This window comes from Pelophylax lessonae (assembly GCF_965119305.1).
Source record: "Pelophylax lessonae genome assembly, chromosome: 11".
Taxonomy (NCBI): domain Eukaryota; kingdom Metazoa; phylum Chordata; class Amphibia; order Anura; family Ranidae; genus Pelophylax; species Pelophylax lessonae.
This window is the reverse complement of record NC_138778.1, coordinates 175,965,180-175,985,740: the sequence shown is the minus strand read 5'-3', so window position 1 is coordinate 175,985,740 and position 20,561 is coordinate 175,965,180. Positions and strand designations below refer to the sequence as shown.

General features: G+C 41.7%; 1 protein-coding gene across 2 annotated transcripts in view; it reads right to left on the bottom strand.

Annotated features, from left to right (window-relative positions):
• The window catches only part of RUNDC3A (RUN domain containing 3A), a 56,569-nt gene that overhangs the window by 23,296 nt on the left and 12,712 nt on the right, over positions 1-20,561 (bottom strand). For both annotated transcript variants that reach the window (XM_082271208.1, XM_082271207.1), the window contains exons 2-7: positions 18,087-18,202; positions 9,405-9,538; positions 6,365-6,450; positions 4,323-4,412; positions 1,672-1,752; positions 1,144-1,309 (exon numbers count right to left, since the gene is read on the bottom strand). In XM_082271208.1, the coding sequence (XP_082127334.1) occupies positions 1,144-1,309; positions 1,672-1,752; positions 4,323-4,412; positions 6,365-6,450; positions 9,405-9,538; positions 18,087-18,202 (673 nt within the window). The remainder of the gene's footprint in view (positions 1-1,143; positions 1,310-1,671; positions 1,753-4,322; positions 4,413-6,364; positions 6,451-9,404; positions 9,539-18,086; positions 18,203-20,561) is intronic.

The following is a 20,561-nucleotide window of genomic DNA, read 5'->3' as shown; positions in this document are numbered from 1 at the left end:
GCCAATTGTCTGGTTTCAAAGGAGTAAATCCCTTTATGCATCAAATACAATAATTTAATAAATGATTTAGCTTATGTATGGGGCACAAATGGCTCTCTTGCCTACAAAATCAATATCATCTCGGATATAAAACCATTAGAAAGCAAAAGGAAGCCTAGGATTAATGCACCCACCGGAAACAGTTCCCAGCATTATACAAGTTCAGCCTGGATGCCAGATATCCAATTTTCCCAGACAGCTATGCATGGCCAAGATAGTTAAAGAAAATCTATTGCAGACTAAACATTTCTACTGGTCCACATTGCAAACACCTTTAGTTATAAGACAGAAATACTATGCATAGCTTTAGAGCAGGGGTCTCCAAACTTTCAAAAGAAAAAGGGCCAACTTACAGTCCTGCAGACATTAGGGGGGGGGGCAGATGTTGGCATCAGTGGGAGGAATAATGCCCAATCATTGATGTCATTGAGAGGAATAGTACCCCACTGTTAGTGTCGGTGGGAGGGATAGTACCTTGTCATTGGTGTCAGTGGAAGGAATTGTGCCCCATCATGGTTTTAGTAGGAAGAATAGTGCCATCATTAGTGTCAGTAGGAAGAACAGTGCCCAATCATTGGTATCAGTGGGAGGAATAGTGCCTCATTATTGGTGTCAGTGGAAGGAATAGTACCCGGTCATTGGTATCAGTGGGGGGAATACTGTCTTGTATCAGTGAGAGGACCAGGGCCAGATAAAGGCAAGCAAAGAGCCGCATCCAGCCCCCGAACCACAGTTTGGAGACCACTAATTTATGGTATGTGCTTTGAGTTATTTCCTAGCTTTCCTAGTGGGGTTTCCGCCAAGACCCAAATAATAGTGATGCGTTCGATACTTAGAACTAATGAGGATCAAAAACTCCAAACAGCAGCATGCCCACCGGATAATTGATTCTCTATAATTAGTATTGTATCTGCGACATGTACTATGGGTTCTGGAGGTACAGTTAGTGATAGGGACATGAAGGAATGATTTACATGGCTCCACCTAACTATACTAAAATAAGGATTAAAACTCCTTGTTATGTGGATTTTTGTTGGCAGTTTGCTGTTCAAAAAGGAAATACATACTCTACGATATCTCATTAATATGCAGGTTTCCACCTACCTTTTGTGCATAGACAATACGGAACTTCTGCTCCATCTTACGCCACTTGCTGTACCAGGTCTCCTCGTCTGTTAGCAGCGGTAAGTAGGGGTGTTCGGGAGAGCTGTCCTCACTGCTGCTGCCACCTATACTTTCTCGGTCTTCTTCCTCACTTAAGTAATCATAACTGGTCAGAGAAATGTTAATTAGAGTAAATATTAAAATATTTAAAGCGAGTGATGTAAAGTTCCTCTTGCAATCTCTTTCCCTTTCTGCACTCATCAAGGTAGATTTGAAAAAAAAGAAAAATGCTACGTTTAGCCTCCTACATTAGGCTAACGTGTATCCCTTCCCCCTCATCCCAATAAGCTGTGAATTACTTAAGCAGCATAGGTTGCAGGTTCAGCCCCTTTTGTGCCTGTGTCCCCTCCCCACTTCCAGTTGAAGGGCCAAAGGTGTTGCCCTCTTCTGCCCACCCCTTGTCCCAGACCCACCATATATCCACGTTGTGTATTCTAAGAGATTTATTAATTTTTCATTTGTACTCACCTTTGTGTAAACTTTAAGTATGGAGTGTAGTCTATCACTGCTGGAGTTTTGCCATCAATGCCTTCCCCTTTTAGACAAAAGCTACAAGAGGATAAAAGTTAGAGGATATTAGGCATTTACTCACATTGACACTGGGGCATTTTCTTTTCACACTGGCCACAGTCCAACCCTCCCAAAAGTCTGAATGACAGTAAACTGTCCCTTTATTTAGTAAGTTTGGAGACCCCTGTAGTAGAGTGAAGGTGAAGCTTGGCTGTATACAGTGGGGATCGAAAGTTTGGGCACCCCAGGTAAAAATGTTATTAATGTGCATAAAGAAGCCAAGGAAAGATGGAAAAATCTCCAAAAGGCATCAAATTACAGATTAGACATTCTTATAATATGTCAACAAAAGTTAGATTTTATTTCCATCATTTACACTTTCAAAACAACAGAAAACAACAAAATGGCGTCTGCAAAAGTTTGGGCACCCTGCAGAGTTAATATCTTGTACTGCCCCCTTTGGCAAGTATCACAGCTTGTAAATGCTTTTTGTAGCCAGCCAAGAGTATTTCAATTCTTGTTTGAGGTATCTTTACCCATTCTTCCTTACAAAAGTCTTCCAGTTCTTTGAGATTTCTGGGCTGTCTGTCACGCACTGCTCTTTTAAGGTCTATCCATAGATTTTCAATTATGTTGAGGTCAGGAGATTGTGAAGGCCATGGCAAAACCTTTAGTTTACGCCTCTTGATGTAATCCCCCGTGGATTTCGAGGTGTGTTTATGATCATTATCCATTTGTAGAAGCCATCCTCTCTTTAACTTCAGCTTTTTCACAGATGGCATCAAGTTACCATCCAAAATTTGCTGAAATTTTATTCAATCAATTTTTCCTTCTACTCGTGAGATGTTCCCTGTGCCACTGGCTGTAATACAACCCCAAAGCATGATCGATCCACCCCCATGCTTAACAGTTGGACAGAGGTTCTTTTCATTAAATTCTGTGCCCCTTCTTCTCCAAACGTACCTTTGCTCATTCCGGCCAAAAAGTTCAATTTTAACCTCACCGGTCAACAGAACTTGTTTCCAAAATGCATCAGGCTTGTCTATATGTTCATTTGCAAAGTTCAAACGCTGATTTTTGTGGTGAGGACGTAGAAGAGGTTTTCTTCTGATGACTCTTCCATGAAGACCATATTTGTACAAGTATCTCTTTATAGTGGAATAGTGTACCACAACTCCAGTGTCTGCCAGATCTTTCTGGAGGGATTGTGCAGTCAAACGTGGGGTTTGAATTGTTTTTCTCACAATCCTGCGAGCTGTTCTGTCTGATATTTTTCTTTTTCTTCCAGATCTTGCTTTAACTTCCACTGTTCCTGATGACTGCCATTTCTTAATTACATTCCGAACAGAGGATATTGACATCTGCTATCTTCTTATAGCCTTCTCCAGCTTTGTGAGCGTCAACTATTTTCAGTTTCAGTTTTCTAGACAACTGCTTAGAAGATCCCATGGTGCTGATTGTTGGGGCAAGGTCAGATGAGTCTGGGCATTTAAAACCTTTGAGATTGACATCACCTGGTCTTCCCAGACGATGATTGAGAACAATCCATGACACTGGCAGGTCTCAGCCTTGCAAAGGGGGCAGTGCATGCTATAAATTCTGCAGGGTGCCCAAACTTTTGCAGACGCCATTTTTTTGTTTTCTGTAAATTATGAAAGTGTCAATGATGGAAATAAAATCTAACTTTTGTTGACATATTATAAGAATGTCTAATCTGTAATTTGATGCCTTTTGGAGATTTTTCCATCTTTCCTTGGCTTCTTTATGCACATTAATACAAATTTTTACTTGGGGTGCCCAAACTTTCGATCCCCACTGTACCTTACAATCTAAGTGTATAATCTCCTAAATCAGCCTCTCTCAACCTTTTACCCCAGAGGAAACCTTGAGGTAATTTTCAGGTATTGGGGAACCCTTGCTAAAACAAATTCATTGGTGATCAGAACGAAAAAAAAAATGTTCTTTCAACGAGAATGCCTTTTTTACAGTAATGGTCAGAAAGCCACATTTACAGACAGCTAAAAAGATAATTGGGTTTGTGTTGCTCACTCTGTCAAGTGGCATTGGGCACAGAACTATCCAAGCACCATTCAATGGTAGGTCAGATAGCCATAGCTGTCCCCTAGCAACCATAGGGGTCCAATAACTATGTAATGTGGGGGTCTACCTAAACAATCCATTTGATTTATATTTTGTCAAGTAGACCCTTACAGTAGTTGTAAATCTAAAAGAAAAGGTTCAAATCAGAATAAAGGTATGTAACAAGCTTTAACATGGTTTGTTGTCATGATCTGCAGGACAGGTGAATTCTTCCTTCAGACAAAGATTGAGATTAACTAACAGAAGCTTATATTCACATAAAAATTGCCACAAAAGGATAGAAAATTGAGGATTTCATAAAACAACCTCAGGATGTATAAAAGAAAATGGTAGAAAAACATTGTTTAGCAGACAAGACATGGTATTTTTCCACAAGCTCCAAGTTCACAGTAAAAACATTTGTGGGAAAGGTTTATAAAACATGAGGGTTGAAGACCTTTGTCAAGACACACATTTTTCTCCTGACATCGTCACATTAAAGTGTACCTAGGGTCATTCAATGATCTTACCTGAAGTCAATGGCACTGAGGCCTATTAACATCCCAGTGAGGACAGATGACTCCTCTCGCAGTAAAATAGCACCATCGTCATAAAACCTCCTAAAAAGGAAAAACAGTGACAGTGTCATCTTCTTGAGGTTCCCAAGTACAAATTTGGCTCTACTGCCACAACGCCTTTGTTTTTTTTCCACACCAATGAGACATATGTTCAAGCTTGTGGTCATCAACATAGGTTAATTATATCTATATAGGAGGGACATAAATCCTATGAATGCCTTTTGGTTACTATAGGCAGAAGCTATGACTTTATCCAAGCTTTCCTAAAGCGCTTATTTTTTCCATAAAGTAGTCCCCATCTACTAACAAAAACTTGATGATGAACCTTACATATCAAAATGTTATGATGATGAACTGTATATATATGTCCTGAAAACTTCATAACTGGGCAACATGAGTTGTAGATGACTACATTGCTTAGCTAGGCACCTACAAATTGCCAGTGTGCTATGGTCAGCACCAGCTGCATTGGATAATGTGAGAAGCTAATTAAATCATCACATCAAAGCCCTACATTTTGGCTGTAGCAGCAAGGCAGAGGGTCAGAAGCGTAGCCGGTCTGTAAGAGGGAATCATCTCCTCAATGCTGGGGGTGGCTCTGACTTAGATTAGTGTCATGCATTGTCGGCTGGTAGTATGGCTCCATGCTAACACCATTGCAATGAATAACACCATGCACCCTGCCCTAGAGCATCATTAGCTGTTATGGTGCTGGCAAACAGAAACATAGAATGTGTCTGCAGATAAGAACCATTTGGCCCATCTAGTCTGCCCAATATATCTGAATCCTATAAAAAGTCCCTGGCCCTATCTTATATGAAGGATAGCCTTATGCCTATCCCATGCATGCTTAAACTCCTTCACTGTATTTGCAGCTACCACTTCTGCAGGAAGGTTATTCCATGCATCCACTACTCTCTCAGTAAAGTAATACTTCCTCATATTACTTTTAAACCTTTGCCCCTCTAATTTAAAACTGTGTCCTCTTGTGGTAGTTTTTCTTCTTTTAAATATGCTCTCCTCCTTTACCGAGTTGATTCCCTTTATGTATTTAAAAGTTTCTATCATATCCCCTCTGTCTCTTCTTTCTTCCAAGCTATACATGTTAAGGTCCTTTAACCTTTCCTGGTAAGTTTTTTCCTGCAATCCATGTACTAGTTTAGTAGCTCTTCTCTGAACTCTCTCTAGAGTATCTATATCCTTCTGGAGATATGGCCTCCAGTACTGCGCACAATACTCCAAGTGAGGTCTCACCAGTGTTCTGTACAGCGGCATAAGCACTTCTCTCTTTCTACTGCTTATACCTCTCCCTATACATCCAAGCATTCTGCTGGCATTTCGTGCTGCTCTATTACATTGTCTTCCCACCTTTAAGTCTTCTGAAATAATAACTCCTAAATCCCTTTCCTCAGATACTGAGGTCAGGACTGTGTCAAATATTCTATATTCTGCCCTTGGGTTTTTACGCCCCAGGTGCATTATCTTGCACTTATCCACATTAAATTTCAGTTGCCAGAGTTCTGACCATTCTTCTAGTTTCCTAAATCCTTTTCCATTTGGCGTTTCCCTCCAGGAACATCAACCCTGTTACATATCTTTGCGTCATCAGCAAAAAGGCCCACTCACACCATGGCAATTCATGATGCTGACCCAGGAGAAACTGTGCCCTGTGCTACCAGCATCCCAAGGGGAACCCAGCCAGCACCCTATTTGAAAAACACTGTTCAAAGCTCAGTTACTGAGTGACTGACTCTTTGCAGCGGTCAATTTTTGTAACTAATCATGTTCCCCAAAGCAGCTCCCCAAAAACCATGGCACACCAGCAAGTTTTAGCTGCCTAAATAAATGTTTTAGTTAGCCAGAACAACCCTGTAGCCGCAATCTAAATAACTGCTTTAAATCTCATATACAATGTTACTAGTCTGACATACTGTAGCCCTTTGTAAGGACATGTTGATACTTCAGGTCCTATTGGGTTTCACGTATGGTCTCACCTGGTGGTTCTGGTGTCTCTTAGTGCAGTTACAATGTATTCTGAAAGTCGTTTCTCCATCAGCGCAAGACGTATCCAGGCCCGACCCTACGACGACAGCATACATGACCACACTATGTACCTGAAAGTAAGGACTGCAACGGTGGTCCTAATGTAACATAAAAGTAAAACTGAACTCAAAGATTGAAGATTTGCTATGTTATAGGAAATATTTAGTAATATTAAGGTGCCTAAGCAGTACCCTAAAAAATCAGTGCACTTCCTGGTATGCAAGGGTTTCTACAGTCTCAAAACTGTATATCTACAGTGTGAGATTTAAGGCACTGCAGTCTGACTGCTAGTTTCAGGAGATTTGGTGATATCACTTCTGTGCTCTTCACTGTTCTCCTTACTGGAGGCTCTGAGGAAGCAAAGACCTGCCTCTACCAAGATGGCCAACTCCACACAGACACACTGCATAGAATAAAGGCATGGAAGGATAGTAATGGGGAAAAGATCTGCGTCAAGAAGGCCACATTCAATACTAATGATTAGTCCCTGCCCCCTGCTTGCCTTTTTTGTCACAGCTTCCAGAGTTCAGTTTCTCTTTATTGAAGATAACCCAACAGGTAAGGCAATTAACCAACATCTATCGGAAAATGATAAACTACGTTCACTCATTTCAAATGACATTTGAATTGAATAAGCCTTCTGTAAAGCTGGCATTTTGAATGGCCAATCCAAAACATGGCTCAAACTTTGCCCGATTCCTGTGAATTGGCTGACATTCAAGCTGTGAGCAGCCCTCCTGACGCCCAGGTAGAAAAAAGTCATTAGAAAAGTGACTGCAGTCAACTAGTTTCATTTGGCACTGTTCAGGTATGCCGATAACCACGGGTGCCGTCTGCCAGAATACCATAGCTGGCAGCAGGGGATTCCTTCCATCTACACCGTTTAGTGTGTATAAGGGAATCTATGATTTAGCTTAATGGGCTGTAAGAGAGCAATCTTAGTGGGTATGGCCACAGATCAAAACAAATGTTTGTACATTTACCCAGAGGTCGATACATCAGACACATCACAAAATTAACATATACAGATAATTTAGGTCTACAAGCCATGAACATGATTGGTGGGGTTGGACGTCATGCTGGAGCCCGAAGAGAACTGGATGTTTTAAATTGTTGGTTTTGTGCTAGAATGTGGCAAGTAGGCTGCTCCTAAACTACTGAAAAACTTTGGGAATCAAAGTATGAAAGACAACAGAGCACCAAAGAAATGTTTCAGTGGGACGTTCAGGTGCCATAAAATCATTTATTTTGGTGTAGTTAGCCAAATAGACATAGGGATAACATGCAATCATGCTTTGGCTGGGATTTGAACCAGGGACCCCAGTACCGCAAGACAGGGCTGCTTAGCTGCTAAGCCACTGTGCTGCCCACCAGACATGGGAGTAAGTCACACATGTGCAAGTCACAAGCAAGTCTCAAGTCTTAACCTTCAAGTCTCAAGCAAGTCCCAAGTTACTGTGGCGAAAAGCAAGCAAGTCAAGTCCCTGCTAGAAGTCAAGCAAGTCAAGTCAAGTCATTTATTTTGGTCAAGTCACAATTTAAGTCAAAATACTGATCTACCCCAATTTTCACCTTTAAATCAGTTAAAAGTCAGTGGTCAGGAAAGGTTTTGTTTTATTTTCAACATTAACAAAACTGCTTAGTGCTTTTTTCTTGGCATATTAAAGAAACACTTTGAATGCCCAAACAGCTCAAAATCCTTCGTCCGGTCATGTTTCAATACCACAGTCACTAAAAACATGTTAAGTATTTCCATTGTTAAACAGCCAGTGTCCTACAAATCAGAACACACTGAGGTGTCTTAAGTGACTGTGGTGTCAGAAACATAACAGGCACATTCATTTTGCTTTAACACATCTTGAGAAAATGCAAATATTTAATAACTTAAAAAAGTAAAGTCATTTCGAGTCATATGTCTCAAGTCAAAGTCAAGTCTGAAGTCATGAATACCAAGTCAAAGTCAAGTTGAGTCTTTTATTAATTTTAGTCGAGCAAGTCTCAAGTCCTCAAACTGGTGACTTAAGATTGATCTTAAGTCAAGTCATGTGGCTCAAGTCCCCCACCTCTGCTGCCCACTAACCACTCTTTTCACTACTATAGGGGGATTTTATATGTTCCTTCTTCTTTAGGGCCTTAGAAAAGATAAGTGTAGGACAATGCTGCTGAAGTGGATGTATATGGATTCTTGACAGATCGGGAACACAGTGACTGAGTAATTGGTTATCTATCCTAAAGAAAGGAAGAGGTTATTACATCTGAATATCCTGCTGAACTATTTTGCAAGTGTTTGATTGTCTTTTTTGTTTCAATAGAAATTAAAGGAGTCAAGATGACCAAGCTCAAAAGCAATGTTCTACATATAGTTTTTTCTTGTCATACATTTGTATTTGAAAAGTGATTACATTTGTTTTTATCGTATGTCACTGCACATTGCCTGTTCCTATCTTTTGAATGGAAATGTACTGAGAGAATAAGTTGAATGGCATTGCTGAACTTTCTCTTGAAAAATGTCACTTTCTAACCCACTGATCTGGAACAAGAATGCAGTTCAGGAGTTCTGACTTCACTGGTGCATGCTTGTTTTGGAACAACAACTCAAAGTAATGAGGCCTGACACAGCCAGGCTAGTAGCATTTTCAGCAATGGCAGTCTTCATATTTCTCCCAGTGCAGGTTTCCTTTACTATTCATTAATTGCCTTTTCTGCATGAATTAGCTAATAGGATTTGCTGCATCATCCCATTATTTAAATGTGTCCAGCCTTGTTGAGTATCAGCTGTGACTCAGGACTTTGGGAGGCTAAAATATACAAGCAGCAGCTCTCAGCCATTCTTATTTTTTACAATAATTTAATAAAGACAAGATCTTAACTACACCCAATACATAGCTTAGCTTCTGCCTTATCTGTAATGAGCAGAAATAAAACCACAGTATAATGGGAGAACACAAGGTATGACAATACATGCAAGATTTAGAAGCAGCAATAAAACACCTTTGCTCTAGCTGTGCTAATGTTCTCCATGTTCTCAATGCTGCTGATACAGTTGTTGGGAACTTTGCTGCAGGCGATACGTATATAGTCCCAGAATCCTCTTTGGCCATCTGTGCTAAACCAGCTCACGTGACCTAAGGGCAACAAAAGAAAGGTCAGTGACATATGTGTACGAGACGAGCTGTGCAACTACTCCTGATCGAACACCCAGGATCCGGGATGAAGGTATCTACAGTACACCTGCAGCCCATGGCTCATTTAGGATGTGTGAATGAGGCCTTAGGTTCAAAAAGATATATTTTTAGCACACCAGACCAGAATCTGTCTAAACTTGGAGTGCTGAAGTTGCGGATGGTGCCAGAGAAAATCTGTTGCTAGTGTAGCACCCTCCTAGGTAGGTGCTAGTGGGAAAGTATAGTTTTGAGCTCTGTCTGATTACCAGAGGGGCTGCAGGTAAATCTATATTATTCTCCACTTACCAGAGAACAGGATCGGTTAGTGAGGTCTGCTCATTGTGCTCAGGATGCAACTCATTCTGTCTAGATAGGGTCCAATAGGGAGGCATGTTGGACAGTGGTGGGAAACCTGACGAATGGGTGCACAGGCTTATGATACAGTCCTAATGATTGGCAGTGGGAAAGGGCCTCTGTGCATGTTGGGATACTGTATAAAAACCAGGGGCACATGTGCTCGAGGTCTATTTCGTCTGGATAGCGCAGTCCTGGAGGGAGGGTGGAGGCTGCCTCCTCCTCTGTAGAGGTGCCATGTGGCCTCAGGGGCTCATCCTGAGGGCCTGGAGAGTAGCAGTGAGGAACTGAACCCAGAGGTCCAGAGAAGCTGACTGAGAGGGGAGACAATGGAGGATCTGTCTCTGCAGTACAGCGAGTACAGAATCTCGTGTCAAGGGGCCTTACCTGAGGGGGGCCACTCCTGCTCCTAGGATAGTCAGTGGACAGGTGTTGGTTCAAAGGGGATGCTAGGGAGAGTGTCCTAGAGATAAGTTATCATCCACAAAGTTGTCTTGCTAGGAAGTAAAGAGCAAGAGACTTAACCCTTTATGCACTTGTGGCAGTGTGGATTCAGCAGCCTAGCTGTTTCCAATCAACCTAGAAGGCTTAAAGATAGAAGTCCTCAACTAACCTGAATAGTTCAAACTGGAGTATCCCACTATTTCCTTCTCCTATCCCAGTTCCAAATAAACATAAAAATCCACCACCCCTAGACAGTTTGTGTGACGAGCCACCAGGAGCAAGGAAGTGATCCACAAACTATATCTCAAGGTAACCGTGTGCTGATAATTAGGGGACCCCGTCAAGTCATTATTCAGCAGGCCCTGCTGGGACAGTGCTACACTAGTACACCTCAATCTTTTTACAATTATAGCCCCTAGGTCACTTTACCCCATGAAGGGAACCTTGGTGGTTCCAAAATGTTGTTTCTTGACATGCAAATACAAGTGGTTTCAATGTGGCTTCTAGGAGACTTAGGGGACACAAAAAAGAAAAAAATGGGTGACTGTAAGGGCACTTCTCAAACACCCAAGTGAGAACCTTCAAGTGAACCAATGGCAACAAGAAACAAGAATGGAGAGCCACACACTAATGTGAGAGCCCAAGTATAAAAGTATGTTCCAATGCGTTTCTGGATCAGAAAATGCCTCCATCAGGGTTTGAAATGTTGATGCTGCTAGGGATCGGACTGGATTGTGAATGTATTATAAGAATAAGATGGTATAATACGCTCCTCAGCAGCTGGTTGTTGCAGGGTGCTTTCTGTAGAAAATACCTGGAATTTTTAGGTATGGACCATCATGGAATTCATTCTATGAGGGGGATTTACTAAAACTGGTGCACTCAGAATCTGTTGCAGCTGTGCATGGTAGCCAATCGGCTTCAAACTTCAGCTTGTTCAGGGGCGTGACTGAGCAGCGGATGTAACAGGATGTGTCCCTCGCTCTCCCTGCCAATGATCCTGCTTTTAAGATACTCGGGGGCTCACTCAGACGAGGATGACACAGTTGCTCTGGAAGATCCGTCTGAGCCACTAACCATCTGGGATGCAGTGAGTAACCCGACTAAATCCTGCACTTTATCAGCCTCTCTTAATGGGGGAAGATCCGGAGCCTACCCTCGGCGATATTATGATGGCAGTAACCCCCTGCAACACTTCAAGCACAGCTTTTACTAATGAGATAAAAGGAGTGAAGGCAGAGGTCTCCTTTATCAGGCATGATATGCAAAAGCTCAGAGAGAGAACATCAGCTCTAGGGACGGGTCAGCACAGTTGAAGATGACATAGCACCACTGCTGAGAGGTGTTAAACAAAATGTGCTCATTGTGGCCCAGCAAGTAGCACAACTAGATGACCTGGAGAATAGAATGAGGCACATTAACATACGTGCCATTGGCATCCCAGAAAGAGATGAAGGGAAAAACGTTGTGGCATTTATTGAAAATTGGTTGCTGACAACATTTGGCAAGGACACTTTTAAACCCATGTTTTCAGTGGAGCGAGCGCACAGTACCCATGCGCCTGCTACCTCTGGGTAACCCACCCCGCACTTTTGTGTTCAAACTGTTGAACTATAAAGAAAGGAAAGTTATCCTCGCAAAAGCCAGGGGCATGGGTGAAGCGCTAGTCATTGATAACCCTAAAGTTTCCTTGTTTGCAGATTACTATGCGGAACTGCAGAAACAAAGAGCCAAGTTCTCAGATGTTAAAAAAACCTCTCCGCAAACTCAACCTCCAGTGCGCCATGTTATACCCCACTAAATTACAAATTGTCGCCAAGGGGAGGTCCACTTCCTGCTGCTGCATCCTATTGGCTTGACAGAGCTGAGGTCCCTTCCCTTCCCCTTGAGCACCTTCCAGACCTACCGTACCCTGATCGATATTGCTAATTCTGTAATACCAGTTTTTTTGTCCACAACACTTGGATGTTAAGGAACAGGCAGAATATAAATGACTAATCAAATGAATCAAACTCAAGGTGAAACCTTGGTTGTTGTGAAGTTTGCTGCTTCACCTTTGATTTTTCATTGTACCCCCACCGAAGTCCTGTATGGACAGTCCTCCTTGAGGTTTATATATACATGGATCATGTTGGTCCTCTATTTGTTGGATCTTTTCTTCTTTTTTCCTAAATACTTTTTTAACTTTTTGTTTCCTGGTTGCCTGGTGGGGTTGCTCTCTATTGCTACAAAGAGCCCGCACTTACTCTCCTCTTCAAACACCCGTTATGACCACAGACCACCAAATGGGAGTTAAGTGCTTTCTCTTGCCCTCCTTTGGCTAAGGAGAGGACACACTGTGGTGCTTTTCTTCAGAGATATATGTTTTAGAACACCCAATACCTGACATATGCGTGACTCTGTTCAAGTGCTGTCCTGGAACATTCAGGGACTCAGCAATCCGGTGAAAGGTACAGCGATCCTCCAAAATATTAAATGGCTCAAAGCAGACATAAGTCTCCAAAAGACTCATTTATCTTCTTCTTCACCTTCTTACTCTTCTACACGCTTGTTTAGTCATCAGTGCCATTCCACCCACTCTACACGCTTGTTTAGCCATCAGTACCACTCCACCCACTCTGCTTACTCTAAAGGTGTGAGCCTCCTAGTGAGGTGAGGAACCCCATTTGTGTGTACTCAGGCAATTATTGACCAGAATGGTCATTATGTTTTTGTATTGCACAATTTTGATGGGTTGTCCTGTATAATTGCGGGTGTGTATATTGCTCCTCCATTCTCAGCAGAGGTTCTTAAAATACTGGCGAGTTGTATGGCTCAATTCCTTGATATCCCACCTCTAGCATTTGGTGATTTCAACAACTTGCTAGACAACGTGGGACAGGTTAACAACTTTATCTCAAATTCCATCCCTGGTAGGAAGCCCCACTCCTTTTTCTTGCCTGGTAAGGGAGTTTGGGCTGACAGATGTGTGGAGGTTACACCACCCTAACAATAAACAGTTTTCGTGTTTTTCTGCTACCTACAAGGATCTCTCAAGGATAGATCTGGGATTGGGTAATGCTTCGCTCCTTGCTCTCCTTGCCTCCTCTGGCTACGAACCCAGGCATATTTCCGATCATTCCCCCTTGTGGGTAGAACTCACCATCCCCTCTACTCCTAAAATACATAGCTGGAAGCTGAACCCATTCTGGTTATCCCTATTTCCAACTCTAGACCAAATTCCTGGGCTGCTGTCATCTTTCATTGACCACAATATAAACTCTACTAAGCTGTGAGTGGTTTGGGATGCAGCTAAGGCATATTTAAGAGGTACATTTTTTCACCCTACTAACGGAACTAAAACATCTACAAAGGCCTGGGAGACACGGGTGCTTGCGGAGACTGGGAGAGCAGAGGAGGCGTACATTGCTATTCCTTCTGACGACGTTAGACAGACTTGGCTGGCAGCCCAGTCGGGTCAATGAAGAACTTTCAGAGCCTTTTAATCTGCATAGGGGTACTAGCAGGGGTGACCCTTGTCACCCCTGCTGTTTGCCTTAGCCCTGGAACATCTGGCGGCACATATTCGTGCATCGCTGGATGTGATTGGATTCATACAGGGTCCATATACGGACAACATATCGTTGTATGCTGATGACACCTTTTTGTACCTGGAAGATACACAGAAGTCTAAACAGGTGGTTATGACCAATGGATATAAATATTTTGGAGCCTTATCTGGGTTCTCCATAAACTGGGACAAATCAGTTCTCAAGCCCTTGGACCCTTTACCCTGCCCCTTGCCAGACTGCGCTTCATCAATACAAATAGTATCCACTTTCAAATGGTTTGGCATCATTATCTCTCCCGATCCGAATACATTGAGTTAAACCTCCTTCCACTGCTACGTAGGTTTCGTGAAAAATGCACTTCGTGCAGTAAACTTCCATTATCTGTGGTGGGGAGAGTTAGCTTAAATAAAATATGGCCCCCCAATTATTGTATATATTTAACGATTCCCCGATTTGTATACCCCAGAAGTGGTTCTCACGCATAGATTCCCAATTTCGCAATCTTATCTGGCGTAAAAAAAATCGTCTCAAATTAGTCTACCCGCATTGCAAATGGGAAGGGAACAGGGTGGTATGGCGGTCCACACGATCCAGAGCCTACTACTTAGCCTCCCAAATACAACTAGGGGGTTGGGGCACATGGATCCTTTGACTTCCATCAGGATACTACTCACGCCATGGAACACCACCTACTTGGCTCTTGCCTATCTGGGGACAGGATTTACTAAAATACTGAATATAGTACCTAATGTCATACTCCTTAAAACACTATGGACACATGTCAAATCAACCCTGGGTATCCAGGGTTTCCTTACTAGCACTCCAATTTGGTGTAATTCTCAATACGAAGAGCTACTAAAGTTGGAGGGTTTAGAGTCCTGGGAAACGTCACGGATCAGATATAGGTCTCAGCTTAATACAAATGATCTACTCAATTCTTTTGGAACGAAATTTGTTAGCTCATTGTTGGAGAAGTAAATATATACTTACAGGTACCTCATCCCTAGTAGAATAGCAGAGATTTGGGGGTGTGGGGCATAGGTTGGGACTTTACAGGGTACCGTTGTAGAACCAATAAAAGTATGGTAGATTAAATATATTAAAATATACTTTATTAAATACACATAATTCCCCACAGAGAAGGGAGAAAGGGCATATGGTGTTGTCAAGGGGGTTCCGAGGTCCTATATACTTGCCGCGGAGGCTATATATATATACTTGTAAGTGGAATTTCTTTATTGACACACTATTTCCTTACACATTTGTAGGAATTGGTGAGTTGTTGGATCCTCAACTCACATCTACAGTATATACGTTCCTTGTGTTTGTTGTACACCTGTGCCTTGCCTGTCCACCCCACCATCTGACCATCATGCAGTTTCTGACCATTAGTACTGGTAGGTTGATATAATTTTACTATCCCTTTGAAATTAGTATCCCTACATATGTCTCTATATAAATGATATATCTCCCCTGCATATATATATATATGCCATTTTTGATGGACATACATCATTATTGAGGCATGTTTGTCCTTTACACTCTATACCCCTTATATATTCTTTTTTCTATATACCATACAGGCCAGATATCCTGTTCCAGCTATAATTTGCCTTGTGGTCGTCCATGTCCGCCGGGGGGACTTAGTTGGCCTCCAGCATGGCCTATCTTTGATCTGATACCACCAACCGCCCAGGTGGGAGTGTCCACGTCTACCTTGGCCTCTGTGTCAGTGTAGGTTACAATTTATTATGTACATGCAATGTATTTTGGACTATGTTACTAAGTATGTGATGTGTGTATGCCACGATATGGAGGGAATTTTCCCAATTTTTCCATACCCGACGTACACATAAATCAGATATAGTTGTTTTCTGGAATCTGAATACACCCAATATTGATATATGTATGGTAATTAATTATGTGTTTTTCAACTATTTTGCAGTTTTCCTCTTTCACAAGCTCTATACCCCTGCGTCCCTGAAGAAGCGGTACACACCGCAAAACATGTTGGGTAGTGGATCAATTAAAGAAATACATATTGGTACCGGATCACCCTGGCCCAGCTGTAGTCTCTGGTGACTCCACCTACTTAACGAGGATGCAATTCTGTTCTGATATTTTTAAATATGTGTATATGTCTTGATGTTGATATATATGTTTATATGATTTATATTTTTGTCTTTGCATTGTTCCCCTTTCTCCCTTCTCTGTGGGGAATTATGTGTATTTAATAAAGTATATTTTAATATATTTAATCTACCATACTTTTATTGGTTCTACAACGGTACCCTGTAAAGTCCCAACTTATGCCCCACACCCCCAAATCTCTGCTACTCAATTCTTTTACAGATCTACAAAACAGAATTCGCACTTCCTAGAACTCAGTTCTATAGGTATCTACAATTGAGACACATTCTAAACTCTCAGTCCCATCTTTCTATGCTCAAACTGGCTGAACATCCCCTTGTTAGAGAAACACTATTGACAAAGGACAAAAGGGGTATGATCTCAAGGGCATAACTCCATATAGAAAACTTTCACATTAACATGCAAAAGGAAAGGAGAGAAAGATGTAGGCAACATTAATGATGACATTTGTGATTTACGTTTGTCATCTGCACCTCTGGTATCAGTATCAGCCTCACAGAAGATTTCACACCTTTTTTTAACTGCATAGAGCTTATAGAACACCAATCCATTTGCACAAATGGGGTAGTAGAGACACTCCTCTTTGCCCAAAATGTGTAAAGGAGCATGAAGACCGTTTACATTTGATATCGAGATGTCCTAAACTATTTCGATAGTGGTCAGAGATTATAGGTACTATTTGACAGATATACAACTTGTAGCTTCCCAGAGACCCTATGGTTTGTCTCTTGGGAGCCCTAGAGGTAGAGACTCTCACTCCTACGGCGCATGTGGCAGTGTTGCCTTTACTATTCATTGCTCGTAAATTAATTGCTCGTTATTGGATATTCCCCCATGTTTCACCAAGGAAACAATGGGTGGAACAGGTGAACTCCTCTCTTGTACGCGAAAAGTTAACATATCAGCATCGAAAAGTACCTTAAAAATTCTTCTCTTTATGGCAACCGTGGTTAGATATTCTGGGCCTAGAGCCCCATCAGTTAATACTAAATAGACTTTTAGAGGGCTGAGAGTAATAAAAACAGAGCTATCTTGTCAACAGCTGAAGGGCTTTTCCACTAGGTGGCTTTTTCTTTTTGCCCTCCCCCTCTTCCGCCTTTTTGTTTTCTTCTGGTTTGTTTGACTTCTATCTCTTTTGCCCTATCTTAGCATTGAAATTGTGTATTTTGCGGTGTGTGTTTGTTTACGCCTCAGCTATACCATTTTGCATTCTATGTTGTTATTGGTACTGTACTTTACTCAGGTATTACGTACTTTGCATGTCTTTGATGTTTAGATGTATATTAGCAAATTTTATCACAAAAGCTGTACTCTAGACCATTGTTTCATTTATCATGTGCCTGTTGTAATTTGTACAACCTATTTTTCATACAATAAATATTTTTCTTGATCAAAAAAAAAAAAAACTTCAGCTTGTTCAGTTAAGTTTCTGTGCAGAGCTGCACCAGATTTTGCACTTTCTAGTTTTAGTAAATCAACCCAATGTGACAGTGCTGAGCCAATTACCAAGCACCAGTGCAGTTACATGGAAAAAGTCTACATCCTTGTGTAAGCTATGAATTTTAGGACTTCTAGCCTGCATAGTCAAAGCATAGGTTCACTTTAAGAATAAATAACTTTTTATTGAAAAGGTGCCCAGAGCAACCAATCATAATCCATCTTGAGCTTACTTGACTACAACAGAGATGATATGGTTGAGTGGGCACACATTGACCTACTGCATTGACTGTATGCACCCATCTGTATGTCTTGGCATGAAGGCAGTGCAAGTCTACTGACATACATTTAGGTAAGTTACTTTTTCACAGCCTATACCTTCAGCCAATCAAATGCACCATATAGGAACTACAAAATTGAATCAACAAAAAAGCAAAAAAAAAAAAGGTGGAGTGAAAAGGTTTTTGGTATTTGTGTACAGCACAGATTATGCAATCATGTTTACTAATTAGAATGGAGGTACCCTTTAAATCATCTGCTATACAACCCGCCTCCCCATGCCTCTCGCTTACCCTTGAATCGATGACTCAGAATGTGTTCCAAAATTGCAGCAAAATTCACAAACTCTTCTGAGGAATCATCGATGGGCTCCGCTGTGTATTTCTCAAGGAGCGTCTTCACTGAAAACCTAGGAAGGGAGTGAACAGTGTCAATTATTGTACAAGATGTACATAATATACAGCTACAAGATCTATAACACATAACCAATACAAGGGCTACATGTACAGTACATTATTATAGACATTTATATAGCATTGACAATTCACACAAATTGTCCCTCAAGGCCATCAAGCAGCTTAAAATCTAAGGTTGTTATCTCGCACACATACACAATTTGGACAATTATTCTAACAACATTTCTTTGGAGTGTGGGAGGACACCTACGCAAGCACAGGGAAAACATGAAAACTCCATACTCTGCCTGGCATTTGACCCCAGTACTGCAAGGCAGGGCTGCCAACCACTAACCCACTATGCTGCCTACTAACCCTTCTTTTCATTACTAAAATATTTGTTTTTCTGTTCAGTTGGTCCTGTAATCCAGATGCACTTCACAGACAGCACAGCCATGTCCTGGCTGGACCCCTCTACGGACTACATCATGGTTAAGTAGCACAACATGGTCCAGCAGCTGTCCAAGTTGGCGATTGGACAACTGAACAGAGGTTATACCTGTGCTTTTCACCTCCTCATTTGTCCTTCAGTCCAAATGCTGCTATGGTAGAAATTATAGGAGGCTTCTTAAAATTCTGTGAAATTGTGGTTTTGAAAGAACGAAGATGCTGGAGTTGGGTTTATATAGGTAAATGGGCTAATGTTGAGTCTAACCATGCACCAATATAAATTAATTAAGCTCTATTTCCAAATAGCCAAAAAGGCCATGGTTTAAAGACTTTATCCAGACTGCCACCCTGCCTACCAGGACCATCTACAAGAAAAAAGGAAGAGCTGGGTACAAACTTTCAATGGGTCAATCAAATTATCACTGTCAATACTAGCTTCAGCTTGGCAGCACTCCACAACACATGGACACCCCATAAAACCCAAAGTTGAGAATCCACCTATCTACAGTTCAATGAGATAAAATTTGTTCATAGCAGAAAATATTCAACGTATTTCAGGGGCCAAACAGACTACCTCCCCCACCCAACCCAGATAAAGGTGGAGTCTGTTTAGCTCCTGAATTGCATTCAAAGTATTTCTGCCTCAAACCAATTTTATCATAAAAAATGGACTCTTGGATGTTTGTTTGGCACCCTCATTGGATGGTTATTGCTGCAATATTTAATTAGGTGCACCGTTTCTGCATTTTTGGTGGCATAGTGTACATTTTTCTTGCACACCATTCAATAGACGTGGTCAGAAGGTGGAGGGGTGCAGGGAACAGTATAGCTGGCCTAGGAGGGCAGCACGTATAAATCTGGCCCTGGACATTAATTGTCAATATACACTAGAAGTATCTTTATTGGGCAGAGGGGTCATGTTAGTGTACATTGACCTACTAATCACTACTGTGAAATGTCAAGGGAATTTTAGTGCTAACACAGGCTTCCTATAGCGGGATGATGTCATCAGGCTCCAGCCAGTATTAAAGATTAAAAGGTAGGGTGGCAAGCCTACAAGATCAGCTCATGCTTAGCTCACAAGATCACTAAGGGCTGTGAACATCACTACTTCCTTGGACATTTGCATACCAAATATTAAAGGAAACCCTTCACTGTAGCAAATATGAGGGCTGGCATGGCTAACCTTCTGAAAATGCTAGTTTCCTGGCTGTCCCTGGTCTCAATACTTCACCAAATCACTGACCATTCATGCTACTACATTTAGTGCAAACACACTTGCTCGTGGCTAGGGACTCAATATGTTAAAACCTTTGGATGACATTTATGGATAACGGACATTTTTAATACAGTGCTCAGCAATGGCAGTCTACTTATTTTCTCAGCACAGGCTTCTTTCGCTGGGTAGTTCCAGCATACTCCATGTCACTTTGACACAATAAAAAAAGTGCCTTAAATCAGAACTAAACCTAAACAACGCATTTTTTATTTTGTCCTTCCCCCTCCCTCTATTATTTTATTTTATTCAATATTTTTTTATTTTCTTACGCTTATTTCGCTGCAAGGCAGTACAGGGTTTTTGGTCTAGGCCTGGCCCCATTGCCTACTGGAATTGTTACATTATTTTACAGCTATCCCAGGTGGCAGTGGGCTACTAAGCAGCAGATTTCCACATATGTGTACATATGGCCAGATCTAGGAAGGTGCTGGGGTTAGCTGCACCACCCCAGATTTCAGCTGCAGCCTCCCACTACCCCTAACACTGTCCCAGCCATCATTCATTCCAGCACAGGCACGAAAATCTTCTACTCCCCACACAGAACACACTGTAGCTGAAATATGATTCCACTACACACAGCCATGATTTGCACAGTGTCTGCCTGTGCTCAGGCTGTGTACCGCACAGCGCAGGGATGGGAAAAA